At 43.0% G+C, this 13,729-nt stretch overlaps 1 protein-coding gene across 1 annotated transcript in view; it reads left to right on the top strand.

The window, feature by feature from the left end:
- The window catches only part of SLC4A8 (solute carrier family 4 member 8), an 80,253-nt gene that overhangs the window by 47,185 nt on the left and 19,339 nt on the right, over window positions 1–13,729 (top strand). The window contains exons 15-17 of the mRNA XM_043883947.1: window positions 4,946–5,051; window positions 5,657–5,818; window positions 11,092–11,205. Coding sequence (XP_043739882.1) covers window positions 4,946–5,051; window positions 5,657–5,818; window positions 11,092–11,205 — 382 coding nt within the window. The remainder of the gene's footprint in view (window positions 1–4,945; window positions 5,052–5,656; window positions 5,819–11,091; window positions 11,206–13,729) is intronic.

Raw genomic sequence — 13,729 nt, 5'->3', positions numbered from 1 at the left:
CATCAAGAGGCTCTTTAGTTCCTCTTCACTTTCTGCCATTAGGGTGGTATCATATGCATATATGAGGTTGTTAATATTTCTCCTGGCAGTCTTGATTCCAGCTTGTAATTCATCCAGCCCAGCATTTCGTATGATGTACTCTGCATAGAAGTTAAATAAACAGGGTGACAATATATAGCCTTGATGTACTCCTTTCCCAACTGGGAACCAGTTAGTTGTTCCATGTAAGGTTCTAACTGTTGCTTCTTGACTCACAGGTTACTCAGGAGACAGGTAAGGTGGTCTGCTATTCCCATCTCTTTTAGAATTTTCCACAGTTTGTGTGATCCACATAGTCAAGGGCTTTCACATAGTCAGTGAAGCAAGTAGATGCTTTTCTGGAATTCCTTTGCTTTCTCCATGATTCAGTAAATGTTGGTAGTTTGATCTCTGGTTCCTCTGCCTTTTCTAAACCTAGCTTGTACATCTGAAAGTTCTTAGTTCATGTACTGTTGAAGCCTAACTTGAAGGATTTTGAGTATAACTTTACTAACATGCAAAATGAGGGCAATTGTCCAGTAGTTTGAACTGGACACTTCCTTTGGCACTGCCCCTCTTTGGGACTGGGATTAAAACTGACCTTTTCCAGTCCTGTGGCCACTGCTGGGTTTTCCCAATCTCCTGACATATTGAGTGCAGTACTTTAACAGCATCATCTTTTAGGATTTGAAATAACTCAACTGGAGTTTCATCACTCTACTAGCTTTCTTTGTAGTAATGCTTCCTAAGGCCCACTTGACTTCACACTCCAGGATATCTGACTCTACGTGAGTGACCACACCATCGTTGTTATCCTGGTCATTAAGACCTTTTTAAATATAGTTCTGTGTTTTCTTGCCACCTCTTCTTAATCTCTTCTTCTTCTGTTAGGTCCTTACTTTTTCTGTCCATTATCGTGCACATCCTTGCATGAAATATTCCCTTGATATCTCCAATTTTATTGAAGAGATCTCTAGTCTTTCCACTCTATTATTTTCCTCTCTTTTTTTGTACTGTTCATTTAAGAAGGTTTCTTATCTCTCCTTGCTATTCTTTGGAACTCTGCATTCAGTTGGGTATATCTTTCCCTTTCTCCCTTGCTTTTTCCTTCTCTTCTTTCCTCAGCTATTTGTAAAGCCTCCTCATACAACCACTTTGCCTTCTTACATTCCTCTTTGGGATGGTTTTGGTCACTGCCTCCTGTACAGTGTTACGAACCTCTGTCCATAGTTCTTCAGGCACTCTGTCTACCGGATCTAATCCCTTGAATCTAATTATCACCTCCACTGTATAATCATAAGGAACTTGATTCAGATCATACCTGAATGGCCTAGTACTTTTCCATACTTTATTCAATATAAGACTGAATTTTACAATAAGAAGCTAATGATCTGAGCCACATTCAGCTCCAGGTCTTGTTTTTACTGACTGTATAGAGCTTCTCCATCTTTCGCTGCAAAGAATATAATCATTCTGATTTCAATATTGACCATCTGGTAATGTCCATGTGTTGAGTCATCCCTTGTGTTGTTGGAAAGAGGGTGTTTGCTATGTCCAGTGTGTTCTCTTGACATAACTCTGTTAGCCTTCTCCCTGTTTCATTTTGTACTCCAAGGCCAAACTTGCCTGTAACTCCAGGTATCTCTTGACTTTCTCCTTTTGTATTCCAATCCCCTATGATGAAAAGGACATTCCAGTATTCTTGCCACGAGAACCCCATGAGCAGTATGAAAAGGTAAAAAGATATGACACTGGAAAATGAGCCCCCCCAGGTCAGAAGGTGTCCAATATGCTACTGGGGAAGAGTGGATGGCATTTCCTAATAACTCCAGACAGAATGATGCAGCTGGGCCAAAGCAAAAACAACACTCAGTTGTGGATATGTCTGATGGTGAAAGTAAAGTCTGATGCTGTAAAGAACAATATTGCATAGGGACCTGTAATATTAAGTTCATGAATCAAGGCAAATTGGATGTGTGGTTAAGCAGGAGATGGCAAGAGTGAACATTGCTATCTTAGAATCAGTGAGCTAAAATGGACAGGAATGAGTGAATTGATTCAGATGACCATTATATCTACTACTGTGGGCAAGAATCCCTTAGAAGAAATGGAGTAGCCCTCATAGACAGTGAAAGAGTCTGAAATGCAGTACTTGGGTGCAAACTCAAAAATGACAGAATGGTCTTAGTTCATTTCCAGGGTAGGCCAATCAGCATCATAGTGATCCAAATCTATGCCCCAAACAATAATGCTGAAGAGCTGAAGTTGAGTGGTTCTCTGAAGACCTACATGACTTTCTAGAACTAACACCAAAAAAAAAAAATCTACTTACTTACCTAGATTTCAACTTTTTTTTTTCACTTATTCATTATAGTTTGGCTAAGTTGAAAAAAAGACAGTTTCACTGTGTCTTCCTCCTTTTAGGAGAGTCTGATACTGTAAACATTTCTTCTCAGGGATGGTGTTCTCTGAATTATGACTAAAGAGAATTCTCCCTATCCTTTAGCTTTGTACATCAAGTTCCCTCCGTTCTGGTTGTACCGTTCTGATGTGGAAGATCTGGTTGTGAAGTGAACAATATCAATCTGAAACTGCCTAAGCAGAAGGCACACAGTGTGGAGATGCCTGCCAACCAGCCTCGATACACTTTTTTAGATTCTAGTTATCCCTTTATTCACACTTTAAAAATAACTCCTTAAACATGTATTAGAATTGAAAAATTATTTTATTACAAAATAATCACCATCAGAGAATATAATCTTTGAAACCTAGCGGATTTCTGATTGGCATTGGAGGAAGGTTCATTCTTTGACCTTTTTTAATCAGTCATTTGTTCATTTAACAAAAATTCGTTGAGCACCTACTATGTGCCCAGCACTGTTTAGACCCTGGAAACATAGCAGTGAGCATGACAGACAAAAGTTCTACCCTCATGAGGTTTATGTCCAAGTGGGAGAAGACAGACAAAGTGACCAGCTCTGGATTGTGTAGACTTTGGATTTGGATGCTGAAATTCTTTGTTAATAAAGCTCAAGACAGTATTTTCTTTAAAAAATAATCTTATTTATTTTTGGCTGTTCTGGGTCTTCATTGCTGCTCAGGCTTTCTCTAGTTGCGGAGGCCTGGGGTTACTCTCTAGATGTGGTGCACAGGCTTCTCATTGTGGTGACTTCTTTTGTTGTGGAGCAAAGGCTCCAGTCTGAGTGGGCTTCAGTAGTTGCCGCACACAGGCTCAGCAGTTGTGGTTCCTGGGCTCTAGAGCACAGGCTCAATAGTTGTGGTGCAGAGGCTTAGTCGCGCTACGGCATGTGGGATCTTCCCGGGTGAGGGACTGAACTGGTGTCTCCTGCCTTGGCAGGCAATTCTTTACCACTGAGTCACCAGGGAAGTGCCAAGATGGTATTTTTTTTTTTTTTAACATTTCAGTTGCATTCCACTGTTGATTCATATTGCAGGCAGATTCTTTACATCTGAACCACCAGGGAAGCCCATTATAAAGCTAGAACTCCCCAGTTCTTTAAGTGATTTTATGGTAATAGGTGTGTAACTGATTTTTTAAATAGAGTTAATTTTTTGAGAGCAAATTTTAGGATAACAGCAGAATTGAGCACAAAGTACAGACAGTTCTCATATACCTCCTGGCCCCCACCGTGTAGTCTCCCCCATTATCAACATCCATCACCAGAGTGACATGTTTGTTGCAGTCAATGACACATCATGATTACCCATAATCCAGAGTTTACATTAGGGTTCACTCTTGGAATTGTATATTCTGTGGGTTTTGACACACATATAGTGACATATCTGCCGTTATAGCGTCCTACTGAGTAGTTTCTTTGCACTAAAAATCCTCTGTGCTCTGCCTGTTCATCCCTCCCCCTCACCCCAACCTCTGGCAACCACTGATCTTCTTATTCCATAGTTTTGCCTTTCCTACTGTGTCATATAGTTGTAATCATACAGTACATAGGCTTTTCAGATTGGCTTCATTCACTTCATAATATGCACTTAAATGTCTTCTTTGTCTTCTCATGGCTTGGTAGTTCATTTCATTTTAACACTGAATAATAGTCCATTGTCTAGATGTACTACCGTACATACATTCACCTACTGAAGGACATTTGTGTTGTTTCCAGGTTTGGAACTGATTTTTTTAATACCTAAATATAGCACTTTTTGGCTTTCTCTATTTTTGTTTTGTTGATTTCCTTCTATTGTTATTACCTATTGAGATCTTTTTGAATTTTAATCCTGTCATGCTACATCTTTAGAAGGCATGCTTGGCAGAATCAGAGGTGAAACCAAGTTGCTGGGAATGGCCACGTCAGTTGAGTATACTGGGAGCCAGTACAGGCGTGAAGTATGCTGGGATTGGGAAGCAACATGGTGGCCAGTGGGACAGGTCTGATCTGCTCTGGTTTGGATGCAAGATGAGGCTTGGGCAAGCCAGGGAATGACCAGAAGAGTGGATATTACCAGGGAGAATGGTGTAGTTTCCATCATGATTCCAGGAGGCTCTGATTTTAGAGCAAGAATGTGATAGGGGTTTAAGGTACAAAATATTTAGGCTTGGGGAGGCTATTGAGAGCTGAATGGGGTATCCGGTCCACCTTGCTATGTAGAATGGATTTTGTAGGAATAGCCCAAGAGATAGAAACTAAGCAAGGGAACTACCATGTCAGATGCCTAACTTGTCAGCACAATATCTGAAGACTCGCATGCTGATTTGAGCCCAGTTTTAGTAATGACTGATAGAAAAATCAGGGTATAGTTGGGTCTCAATGAAGAGGACCGACCTCAAGGATCTGAAGTGGGAAAAGGAGAAATAGCATGGGCTTTGGCAATGCCTTTGGCCCTATCATGGCTCAAAATATTTACTTGAATACTTGGCTACTTCTCTCAGGAATGTTTTTTCTTTCCCCCTCAGCTGTAGGTGTAGCCTCCCAGAGAATCCGAACAATCACACTTTACAGTACTGGAAGGACCACAACATCGTGACTACGGAAGTCCACTGGGCCAACCTGACTGTCAGCGTAAGTCTGGGCGCTGCCAGGCAGCTCAGCCTGCTGACCCCTGGGCTTAAGGGGGCCTTCTAGGTAGAAGTGGGAAGCCCTTCAGTAAACTCTGGTGTTGATAGAAATAAAGCTTTTTGGTTTTTTTAGAACACAATTCTTAACTGACTTTCCTTTCCCTTCAAAATTTTCTTGTGCACAAAGGGAAAGGAAAATGACCTCACCCCTCTTTCCCACACACGTCCTGCCCAGTGACCCTACACTGAGGTTGTGTGGGAATGAAATCAGGGAGGATCAGGGGGCAGATCCAGGTTTGGGGGGGGCTTGAAGAACATTCAAGTTTGAAAGTCCTCTGTAATAACAACAGTGCAATAGCTGGGGCCATCCCAGAACCTCATGTTTGCTCAGGATAGTTCTGATTTCATTTATAGAAGTGTCTTATTTAGGACCGTAAGCAGTCACCCAAAATGCAAACAAGAGCCCACAGCTGGACGGAGGGCAGGTGGAAGCCACAGGCAGCCTGCATGTCCAGCCAGCAACCCTGGGATGACAGTGACAGTCAGGAGGCAGCAGCTGTTTCCTCCCTTGTGCCTGCCTTTCATCACCCAGAATGTCTATTCCTCCAGGAGTGCCAGGAGATGCACGGAGAGTTTACAGGCTCTGCGTGCGGCCGCCACGGACCCTATACTCCTGACGTGCTCTTTTGGTCCTGCATTCTCTTCTTCACTACCTTCATCCTTTCCAGCACCTTGAAGACTTTCAAGACGAGTCGCTATTTCCCAACCAGAGTAGGTAGCACACTCTTGCATTTCTTTTGTGTTAGACTTATAATCTCACAGAACCCATTCTCAGCCTCCATGCTGCTTGTGAGTACATTGACAGGTGCAGAGCTCCAAAAGACCTGATTCTGGAGGCCATGGCCTTCTCTTCTTCCTGTGTCCAGCAGCCTCTTTCATAAATGTGTGGTGTAGGATGAGGGGTTAATACCTAAGAATTTTTTATTGAAAAGTGTCAGGTGAGTTTAAGGTGGTCGTCGTGTTCAATTACATCTCACTTCCAGAATGCTGGGGTATGTTGCCAGTAGTAGCTGGAACTGGCACCCGAAGACAGTACATGGGGGTGATTGCCTGGGATGTGTAGGGTACCCCAGAGTCTCCTCTTGGGGATGACTGGTAATAGCTTGTGAAATCACTGGGCACATTGACCACAGCAGCCAAAACGCTCCTGACTTGGTTTGCATGATGGTTTGAAGCCTCAACTGCCTCTCCCTGACACAGATGGCATTGTTTGTATAATGACTGGTTTGGGCGGGGTGGAATTAGAGGCCAAGAATAGAGGGACCAAAGGTATCTTTGCTTTGAGGAGGAGCTAGGATCAGGAGGAAATGGTGGTTTTTCTGTGTGTGAGGCTTTTATCAGATATGCAAAGCAGGATGTGTGAATGGGTGGGGGTCTCAGCTGATGAGACATTTTCTGTGTATACATTCAGGACAACAACACATTCTCAGATGTCAGTCAGTCTACACAGTGGTTAAGGAAAGCTGCATGGAGGGCAGGTGGAGGCTGCAGTTCTAAATAACTTGTCTAAATAAATAATTTCTAAATAAGTTGTTTCCGGTTTGGACAAATAATGAACAGGTGGCAGCTGTGTACTGACTACTTGCTACTTGCTCAAGCCTGGCTTAAGTGAAACAGGGGATGCAAAAGAAGCTTAAAATGTGGTCTCTGTAACAGATACTCACACTACTATATATAAAATAGGTAAACAAGCACCTGCTGTATAGCACAGGGAACTCTACTCAGTATCTTGTAATTAACATATAATGGAAAAGAACCTGAAGAATAATATATATATGAAATTGAATCACTTTGTTGTACACCTGAAACACTGTAAATCAACTATACTTCAATTAAAAAATAATACACTGTAAAACATGTAAATTATATCTCAGTAAAGTTACTATATAATTTTAAAATATATGTCTGTGTCTCCTTTGCTGCTCTGCAAGTAGGATCATCAGTACCATCTTTCTAGAGTCCATATGTATGCATTAATATATGATATTTATCTTTCTCTTTCTGACTTCACTCTGTAATAAGCTCTAGGTTCATCCACCTTTTTAGAACTGACTCAAATGTGTACCTTTTTATAGCTGGCTAATATTACATTGTGTATATGTACCACAACTTCCTTATATACTCATCTGTCGATGGACATCTAGGTTGCTTCCATGTCCAAGCGATTGTAAACAGTGCTGCAATGAACACTGGGGTACATGTGTCTTTTTCAATTGCTGTTTCCTCAGGGTATATGCCTGGGATTGCTGGGTTATCAGCTCAGCTCTGTCGCTTAGTTGTGTCTGACTCTTCGCGACCCCATGGACTGCAGCATGACAGGCTTCCCTGTCCATCACCAACTCCCAGTGGACACAAACTCATATCCATCAAGTTGCTGATGCCATCCAACCATCTCATCCTCTGTCATCCCCTTCTCCTGCCTTCAGTCTTTCCCAGCATCAGAGTCTTTTCCATTGAATCAGTTCTTCCCATCGGGTGGCCAAAGTATTGGAGTTTCAGCTTCAGCATCAGTCCTTCCAGTGAATATTCAGGACTGATTTTCTTTAGGATTGACTGGTTGGATCTCCTTGCAGTCCAAGGGACTTTCAAGAGTCTTCTCCAATACCACAGTTCAAGAGCATCCACTCTTCGGTGCTCAACTTTCTTTATAGTCCAACTCTCATATACATACATGACTACTGGAAAAATCATAGCTTTGACTAGACGGACCTTTATTGGCAAAGTAATTTCTCTGCTTTTTAATATGCTGTCTAGGTTGGTCATAGCTTTTTCTGCCAAGGAATAAGTGTCTTTTAATTTCATGGCTGCAGTCACCATCTGCAGTGATTTTGGAGCCCCCCAAAATAAATGTTCTCACTGTTTCCGTTGTTGCCCCATCTATTTGCAACCAGATGCCATGATCTTCATTTTTTGAATGTTGAATTTTAAGCTAGCTTTTTCACTTTCCTCTTTCACTTTCATAAGGCTCTTCAGTTCTTCACTTTCTGCCTTAAGGGTGGTGTCATCTGTATATCTGAGGTTACTGATACTTCTCCCGGCAGTCTTGATTCCAGCTTATGCTTCATCAAGCCCGGCATTTCGCATGATGTACTCTGCATAGAAGTTAAATAAGCAGGGTGACAATATACAGCCTTGACATACTCCTTTCCCAATTTGGAACCAGTCTGTTGTTCCATGTCCAGTTCTAACTGTTGCTTCTTGACCTGCATACAGATTTCTCAGGAGGCAGGTCAGGTGGTCTGGTATTCCCATCTCTTGAAGAATTTTCCACAGTTTGTTGTGAGCTACCCAGTCAAAAGCTTTGGCATAATCAATAAAGCAGAAGTAGATATTTTTCTGGAACTCTTGCGTTTTCAATGATCCAACGGATGTTGGCAATTTGATCTCTGGCTCCTCTGCCTTTTCTAAACCCAGCTTGAACATCTGGAAGTTCATGGTTCATGTGCTGTTTAAGCCTGGCTTGGAGAATTTTGAGCATTACTTTGCTAGTGTGTGAGATGAGTGCAATTGTGCAGTTTGAACAGTCTTTGACATTAGAATGAAAACTGACCTTTTCCAGTCCTGTGGCCACTGCTGAGTTTTCCAAATTTGCTGGCATGTTGAGTGCATCACTTTAATAGCATCATCTTTTAGGATTTGAAACAGTTCAGCTGGAATTCCATCACCTCCACTAGCTTTGTTCATAGTGATGCTTCCTAAGGCCCACTTGACTTTGCATTCCAGGATGTCTGGCTCTAGGTGAGTGATCACACCATCGTGGTTATCTGGGTCATTAAGATCTCTTTTGTATAGTTCTTCTGTGTGTTGTTGCCACCTCTCCGTAATATTGTCTGCTGCTGTTGTGTCTATACCATTTCTGTCCTTTATTGTGCCCATCTTTGCATGAAATGTTCCCTTGGTATCTCTAATTTTCTTAAAGAGATCTCTAGTCTTTCCCATTCTATTGTTTTCCTCTATTTTTTTGCATTGTTCACTTAGGAAGGCTTTCTTATCTCTCCTTGCTATTCTTTGGAACTCTGCATTCAAATGGGCATATCTTTCCTTTTCTCCTTTGCCTTTAGTTTCTCATGTGGTAGTTTTATTCCTACTTGCAGGGCAGCAAAGGCAACACAGACATGAAGAACAGACTTTTGAACATAGTGGTGAAGGAGAGGGTGGGATGATGTGAGAGAATATCCTTGAAACATATACATTGCCATATGTAAAATAGTCAGTGGAAGTTTGCTATATGATGCAGGGAACCCAAAGTCGGTGCTCTGTGACAAGCTAAAGGATTGGGATGGGGAGGGAGGTGGGATAGGGGTTTGAGAGGGAGGGGACATACGTGTACCTATGGCTGATTTGTGTTGAAGTATGGCAGAAACCTGGAGAAGGAAATGGCAACCCACTCGAGTGTTCTTGCCTGGAGAATCCCAGGGACGGGGGAGCCTGGTGGGCTGCCGTCTATGGGGTCGCACAGAGTCGGACACGACTGAAGCGACTTAGCAGCAGCAGTAGCATGGCAGAAACCTTCCAGTATTGTAAAGTAGTTATCCTCTAATTTGTGTGTGTGTGTGTGTGTGTGTATACAGGATGTACCAGGATGGAGGGTGGTGACCATTAGAGGTGACTGAGAGTCCCTGCCATCAATAGGAAGTGAAAACCCATGAAACAACGAGGCCCATAGGAGACAGCAGTCATTAGATGGATGCCATCCTGGGATATAAGTGCCATGGGAGTTCAGAGGAGAGAAGGACCCTGGGCCCCAGGATGGGCTTCTTGGTAGGGCAGCTACATGTTCAGAGAACTTATGTAACATTCAGAAGAGAACTAAAAAAACCAGGGAAGGGGAGCTAGAAACCTCAGGTTTCAGATGAAAGCAAAGTCAGCTTAAGGTGTCAGTGATGTTACATGTGGCCAAGATATATCTGGCTCTGTCTTGTTGGAAGCTCAGATTAAGGTGGGCATACAGTGGGCACTAGACACTGAGGCGGACTGTGTTTTATTAAAACTACAAAACTATAAAGTTGGTTAGTCAGTCCTCTTAGGGGCAAAATGGTGATGAGGGGGCTTTAGAGAAAAAAAAAGTAGGAAAGGCGTACAGGAAGTACCAGGATGAAGGGTGGTGACCATCAGAGACGACTGAGTGGAAATTGTGATACTTGAGTGGATGTAAAGCAGGGAGCTGCCCATGGGGTCACCTGAGGAATAGCCGCTGAGGCAGAGGGATGAGCAAGTGCAAAGGCCCTGAGGTGGGAGAGAGTCTGGTGTGAGTAAGAAACAGCAAGGAGGGCTGTGCGGCTGGGGCAGGCAGAGTGAGTTGGGGAGCAGTAATGATATCAGATGTGTGTGGGCCTCACTGGCCAAGGAGGTCTCTGGGCTTTTTAGCTCCATTGAAGTGAAGAGCCATTTCAGGGTTTTGGTAGAAGAGTGACATGATCTGACTTGTGTTTTGAATGCTTATTCCAGCAGCTTTACATAAGGACAGAGGCACGGTTAGGAGTCTGCTTCTGCTACAGAGACAAGAGCTGCCGGTGCCTCTGATCTGGTTGGGAGCTACGGGGTAGTGAGAAGGGGTCAGATTGTGGGCGTGAGCTGAAAGCAGAGCCAATAGGACTTGCAGATGGATTCGATGTTGGGGCTGAGAGCAAAGACGAGTTGGTGCTGCTGCGAGGTCTTGGCGCAGCTGGATCTTGTTGGTCCCAGGAAATCTTATCCCAAGTTCTCAGACCTAAATGCTGGGCCCAGATTCTCTAAAACTCCTCAGAGTTTGGAGTGGGTCCCAGTAGAGTTTGTCAGAGGATTCATTCTTCCTTATGATTCCCACACTTTGGTGGTATTAATTTGGGCATGTTAACATAGTCCTGTTGTTTAAATATGCTTGTATTAATTGACTGATAAAATTAAAGCATTCTTCTGAGCATGTTTAAGCATTTTACAATACCTGAGTCTTTTCTATTGTGTTTAATCTACTGTAACACATCTCCAATCCTTTTTCATGCCAGGTCCGCTCCATGGTGAGTGACTTTGCTGTTTTCCTCACTATCTTCACAATGGTGATTATTGATTTTTTGATTGGAGTACCATCACCCAAGCTTCAGGTTCCCAGTGTGTTCAAGGTAAACAGATGTTAGGGTACTTGGTGCCCTTATGTAGTTCATAGAATCTGATCCCAAGTTATTTCAGGGGCCTCTCCTTATCCTAATCACGTATTTTGCAGTCCTCTAAATCTGAGTTGTGCTGCTCATGCCATACCATTCAGAAAAGCAAACTCTTCAGGCTTGACCGAGTTCAAATCAGAGAAGTCAGAAAACCTAATGTTGTTTAATGAATGAAAAGCGTTATTTATTTTCTTAATGCCATTTATTGTTTTTAATATGTGAAGATTTATAACTGAAATGTGGGAACTTGCCTGGTGGCCCAGTGGCTAGGACTCCATACTCCCAATGCAGGGAGCTGGGTTCGATCCCTGGTCAGGGAACTAGATCCCACATGGCTCAACCAAGAGTTTCCATGCCACAGCTATTAATAAGATCCAGTGCAGCCAAATAAATAATTAAAAAATAAAACAATGGCATATTCGTATTTACATAAACATATACCAAAGACTGTGGGAATATGGGTCTCTGGAACAAGTTCTGGTTCACAGCACTTCACTGAATATCAGCTGTCTTAGGAAATCGGGAAGGGTGAAAAGGCTCTTTGTAAGCCTCAGTCCTGCTCCTCAAGTATCTTGCCCCATGAGGAGGTGAGGCGGTGGAGGAGCTTCACCCTCAGTCTAGGGCCCCGCCCAGAGTAATCATGACCTCTCTTCAACCCTAATTCATTGTTTGTATATCTCTCTATAATCAATACTGTTGTTTATCCAAAAACCTATACAAAAAGTAAAACAGATGATCTAAACATGGGGACTCCAAATCTGTTTCAGTTTGGGGGCAACTGCTGGGGAAACTGAGGAAATAGAACAGCTGAGCTCAGTTCCACAGATCCCCACAGGGTGGAGAGGAGAGGAAACCTGGGTGTCCTTGGGGATGGGAAAGGGGCCAGGAGAGGAGGGGATGGGGGAGGCTGGGCAGGAGGAGGAGGCCGGGCATGCAGGCCCATGGTAACGTGTAAACACCCGGCACAGTCGGCCTTCGTCTTCCCTTTCTCTCTCCCTGAAGCAGGCCTGGTTAAAAATATCTTTTTCTGTATTGCTTGAAAAAATTTTATTTCGTTTTATTAAATTCAACTGAAATGCCACCCAGTTAGAAACTGATGGATTAAAAAACATCCTCTTTAAAAGTTTATACCTCCTAGAATATATATCATTCTCACCCTGTGTAAATGAGTGCGATCAGCTTTTTCTCTAATAGGTGGCTGAGGTCGACACTGCAGGAGGAATGGATTTTGTGTAAAAATAAGTAATCTCGGAGCATTAAGCAGTTCTTGGAAAGGTTCCCTGATGGGTAGGCTTAAGATAGTCAGAAGGCACTGAATTTCTGGGATATCTTGGAAGAAGGCCTCTCTCTTGAAGATGGGAGAGACGTCAGAGAAAATGGGAGAATGTCAAAGGCAGTGCTGCTCATTGGCAGACCTCCCTTTCAGGAAGCAGAGAAAACATTTTCTTCTTTCTTCTCTTCCCTATTACACCACATGACCCCCGGTGACCAAGACCCAGTCTGAAGACTCATACTATTATTGATGGGTTAATGCAGAGTACATCATGAGAAACACTGGGCTGGAAGAAGCACAAGCTGGAATCAAGATTGCCGGGAGAAATATCAATAACCTCAGATATGCAGATGATACCACCTTATGGCAGAAAGGGAAGAAGAACTAAAGAGTCTCTTGATGAAAGTGAAGGAGGAGAGTGAAAAAGTTGGCTTAAAGCTCAACATTCAGAAAACTAAGATCATGGCATCTGGTCCCATCACTTCATGGGAAATAGATGGGGAAACAGTGGAAACAGTGTCAGCCTTTATTTTTGGGGGCTCCAAAATCACTGCGGATGGTGATTGCAGCCATGAAATTAAAAGATGCTTACTTCTTGGAAGGAAAGTTATGACCAACCTAGATAACATATTAAAAAGCAGAGACATTACTTTGCCAACAAAGGTCCGTCTAGTCAAGGCTATGGTTTTTCCAGTGGTCATGTATGGATGTGAGAGTTGGACTGTGAAGAAAGCTGAGCGCCGAAGAATTGATGCTTTTGAACTGTAGTGTTGGAGAAGGCTCTTGAGAGTCCCTTGGACTGCAAGGAGATCCAACCAGTCCATCCTAAAGGAGATCAGTCCTGGGTGTTCACTGGAAGGACTGATGCTGAAGCTGAAACTCCAATACTTTGGCCACCTCATGCAAAGAACTGACTCATTGGAAAGGATCCTGATGCTGGGAGGGATTGGGGTCGGGAGGAGAAGGGGATGACAGAGGATGAGATGGCTGGATGGCATCACTGACTCGATGGACATGAGTTTGAGTAAACTCTGGGAGTTGGTGATGGACAGGGAGGCCTAGCATGCTGCAATTCATGGGGTCGCAAAGAGTTGGACACAACTGAGCGACTGAACTGAACTGAATGTTGGTCAAGGATTAATAAGTTTTTGTGTTGACCTAACAATTTAACTACCATTTTGAACATTATTACTAAGGAAACACAGATTC

This window comes from Cervus elaphus, chromosome 3 (assembly GCF_910594005.1).
Source record: "Cervus elaphus chromosome 3, mCerEla1.1, whole genome shotgun sequence".
NCBI classification, from domain to species: domain Eukaryota; kingdom Metazoa; phylum Chordata; class Mammalia; order Artiodactyla; family Cervidae; genus Cervus; species Cervus elaphus.
This window is presented reverse-complemented; position numbering and strand designations above follow the sequence as displayed.